The sequence below is a fragment of the Myotis davidii genome, unplaced genomic scaffold (genome assembly GCF_000327345.1).
Source record: "Myotis davidii unplaced genomic scaffold, ASM32734v1 scaffold663, whole genome shotgun sequence".
Taxonomy (NCBI): domain Eukaryota; kingdom Metazoa; phylum Chordata; class Mammalia; order Chiroptera; family Vespertilionidae; genus Myotis; species Myotis davidii.
The window spans coordinates 6,245,920-6,249,097 of record NW_006295816.1 but is presented as its reverse complement, the minus strand read 5'-3'; the positions used below and the strand labels follow the sequence as shown (position 1 = coordinate 6,249,097).

General features: G+C 53.7%; 1 protein-coding gene across 1 annotated transcript in view; it reads right to left on the bottom strand.

The window, feature by feature from the left end:
• Nucleotides 1–2,936, bottom strand: part of CCK (cholecystokinin) — a 3,741-nt gene extending 805 nt beyond the window's left edge. The window contains exon 1 of the mRNA XM_006770527.2: nucleotides 2,585–2,936. Coding sequence (XP_006770590.2) covers nucleotides 2,585–2,798 — 214 coding nt within the window. The 5' untranslated portion in view covers nucleotides 2,799–2,936. The remainder of the gene's footprint in view (nucleotides 1–2,584) is intronic.
• Between the last annotated feature and the right edge of the window lie 242 nt (nucleotides 2,937–3,178).

Sequence of the window (3,178 nt, the reverse complement as noted above, 5' to 3'; positions counted from 1 at the left end):
CGCCCCCCCCCCCCACTTAGTCCTCCCCCATGTCTGTCCTTCACTCCTTTCTATCCCTGAGCACCCCTGGCTCTTGTCAAGGTAAAGCGTTGACAATATTTTGTTGTTGGAATGGTGAAAATGAAGGGAGTCAGGTCCTATTGCTAGATAAAGACTGTTTAAAAATCATTCATTTGAAAGCTTCCTTCTTTTTTTAAAAAAAGAACTATTAAGAAAAAGGCACCGTCAGACCTCAGAACTCAGCACATCAGTAGCATCCGGAGGAGGGTGGGCAGAGAGAGAGGCAATAAAGAGGTGATTTAATTCAGTCATTTTGACCAAAATGCAATCACTGAACCTGAAATGGGCCCTTTGGGATGGCAGTTAAGTCCTTAGGAACAGAACGAGTCTCTCTGTGTCTCAGCACAGCGAGGGAGCGGGGACGCGAAGAGGTGGTTTCTTTGGGTGCATGTGACACAGTCCCAGCCCAGAGATCACACACAGTGGCCTCCTGGGAGGAAATCAGCACAAAGCCTCCTCTTGTGCAAACTCAGGGGCCTCCATGAGCAAAGCCAAGGTGGCTTCAAGAGTAGAGGGACAAAGGCCCACTCAGTGGTCCCACTGTACTGGGAACACTGTGCCCACTCTTTGTGGCACCGGGGCTTGGGGCAGGTGTCCGTTACACCCCTCATTCCCCAAGGGACCCGCTTCTCCTCAGGACTTTGAAACCTCTGCAGACGAGTCCTAACGCCAAACTTCTCAGCGCTGCCCAAAGAGTACATCACCTCTTTAGACTCTTTAAGCATAATATATCCCACAGCTGAGTAAAAAATCTGATTCGATCTCAAAATATGTGAAATCATCCAAGAAACAGTGTAGTATTTATGTTAGTAAATATTTGTTCTTTGTTCATATTCTTCAGGTAGAAGAGCATGACTCCAGGCTAAGATGTGTGGGGGAAAGTCAAGGTCAGTTCTAGGGAAGTGGTTTCGTGACTAACTTCCTTCCCAGAACTGTTTCTTGGGCAACTCTCCTGCAGGTGGGGAGGAGAGTCCAGATTATGGCTCAGTGAAAAGCCAAGGACACACCACATCCAAGGACAGACCCTTCAATACCTTTCAGACAGACAATCACTAGGCGCCTCAAAAGTTTTCAGGCTTTCTGACTGCTGATCGGTAGTCCGCCTCCTTCAATTTAACGAGCAGGGAAGTAAAACAGAAGATGGTAGCTGGGCCCAGCCGGTGTGGCTCAGTGGTTGAGTGTCGACCCATGAACCAAGAGGTCCCTGGTTCGATTCCCAATCAGGGCACATGCCCAGTTGTAGGCTCCATCCTCAGTAGGGGGCGTGCAGGAGGCAGCCAATCAGTGACGTTTCTCTAGCCTTGATGTTTCTATCACTCTCTCTCTCTCTAAAAATCAATAAAAACATATATATATATTTTTTTTTAAAAAAGATGGTAGTTGAAACAATTTCCCAAAGAAAGGAAGAAATATAACAAATCATCTGTTCCTTGTGAAATCGCCTGCTCTAAAAGATCCTGGTCTCACCTTCGCAGGAAACCATAGGAGACTCTGGCGAGAGAAGCCCTCCATTTCCCCACCCCCAGTCTAATGGAGACATCGAGGCCCCGGCACACCAGCAGGTTAAGTGAGCCTCCTGAGAAGGAGCCACCCCTGCCCCTCCCAGCAGTGTCTGCCGAGGTTTTATTGTCCTGACCGCCCCACCCATCGCTGTGTTCACCATCCGCGTGGATAAAGTTGATAGAAAAAACCTGCCTCAGTTGCAGTCACGATCCCTTAGGACCTAGATGTGGACAAGCTTCCCTCTGAAACAACCCAGAGTGGCTCTCTCACCTCCTCCCTCTTTAAAGGTGAGACGGGTCCAGGAAAGGGATGGGTTGGCGGGAGGGAGGAGGGTCCCATAAGCCACTCAGCTGGCGAGCCCCTGGGTCACCTTATTCCTGGAGAAGGACTTTGCTGAGGCTGCACATGGGGACATCTCTCCAAAGCAAAATCACAGGCGGGGCTCTTGTTGGGTAATGATGCTACATCACTGCCAAGAGCTCAAACCTGCTACTGGCCCTCTCCTCCCGTTACAGGCTTTGGCGGAAACGGACTCATTGTCACTCCTTTCTGCAGTGAGCACTCAAGTGTGTGCAGCAGGGGCCACTTCCCAGTGCCAGGAGCTGGGCGCCCGGTCCCTCTGCATTTACAGAGAGGCTATTGGATGGATCTGCGAGCCCTTTTGGGGGCAGCCGTTTGCTCAGGAATTCTCTTTTCATGTCTCCAGAATACGGTGCAGCACTTAATCAGCAACACCACGCCAAACATTAGTTTAAGGAAAGCTCTTTAAAAAAAGTTTCTCTTACTAATAACTCTCCGTTTGCTGCAAAGGGCGTCCAGGAAACTGCACTGCCAGGCACAGTTTAACGATAGAAAGAGAGAGAGAGAGAGAGAGAGAGAGAGAGAGAGAGAGAGAGAGAGAGAGAGAGAGACCTTTCCTCTGGAAGGTTTGCCCACCTCCATCAGGCAGCCGCTAGAGAGGAGGGTCCGCATGGGGAGTCCCGCAGGGGCGCAGGTGAGGAGGGCAGGGGAGGCAGCCTACCTTTCCGGGCGTGTTGGATGTATCTGGCCAGCAGCGCGCCCAGGTGCGCTGGGGGCTCGCCGTCCACCCTCTGCACCGCCCTCAGCTGTCTCCGGGGCGCCTCCTCGTCCCGCTGCCCCCCGGGGCCCTCGGGGTCCGGGGCAGGCACGGGCTGCGCCAGGGTGCCCGCCGCCAGCGCCGCCACCAGCACGCACAGGCACACGCCGCTTTTCATGGTTGCAGAGCACAGGGGAGCTGTGAACGAAGAGAGGAGGCGGCTTGTGCTTTCGCGGAGGGTCGGGGCACCCCGGGAACGGAGAAGAGGGCTCAGTCCACAGACTCGCGGGCGGTACCAGCACCAGGGCTCCCCGAGCGCGCGGAGCCCAGCGGCCCCGGGACACGCGTCGGGGCGCATGCGGCTTATCTTTTGGGTGAACCACACCGCCGTCTGGGGGCGGACAGAGACCCTGCCGTCTGCCCTGTTCAGCAGAAGGAGCCTCTTGTTGTCTTTAACTTTGGGGACGTGTTTGCAGCGGTCTCTCTTCTAAAGGCCAAAGCAAGAGATGGAAGACAGTGGGGGGACCTCCTACAGGGAAGCCCGGATGGGGATCCCAG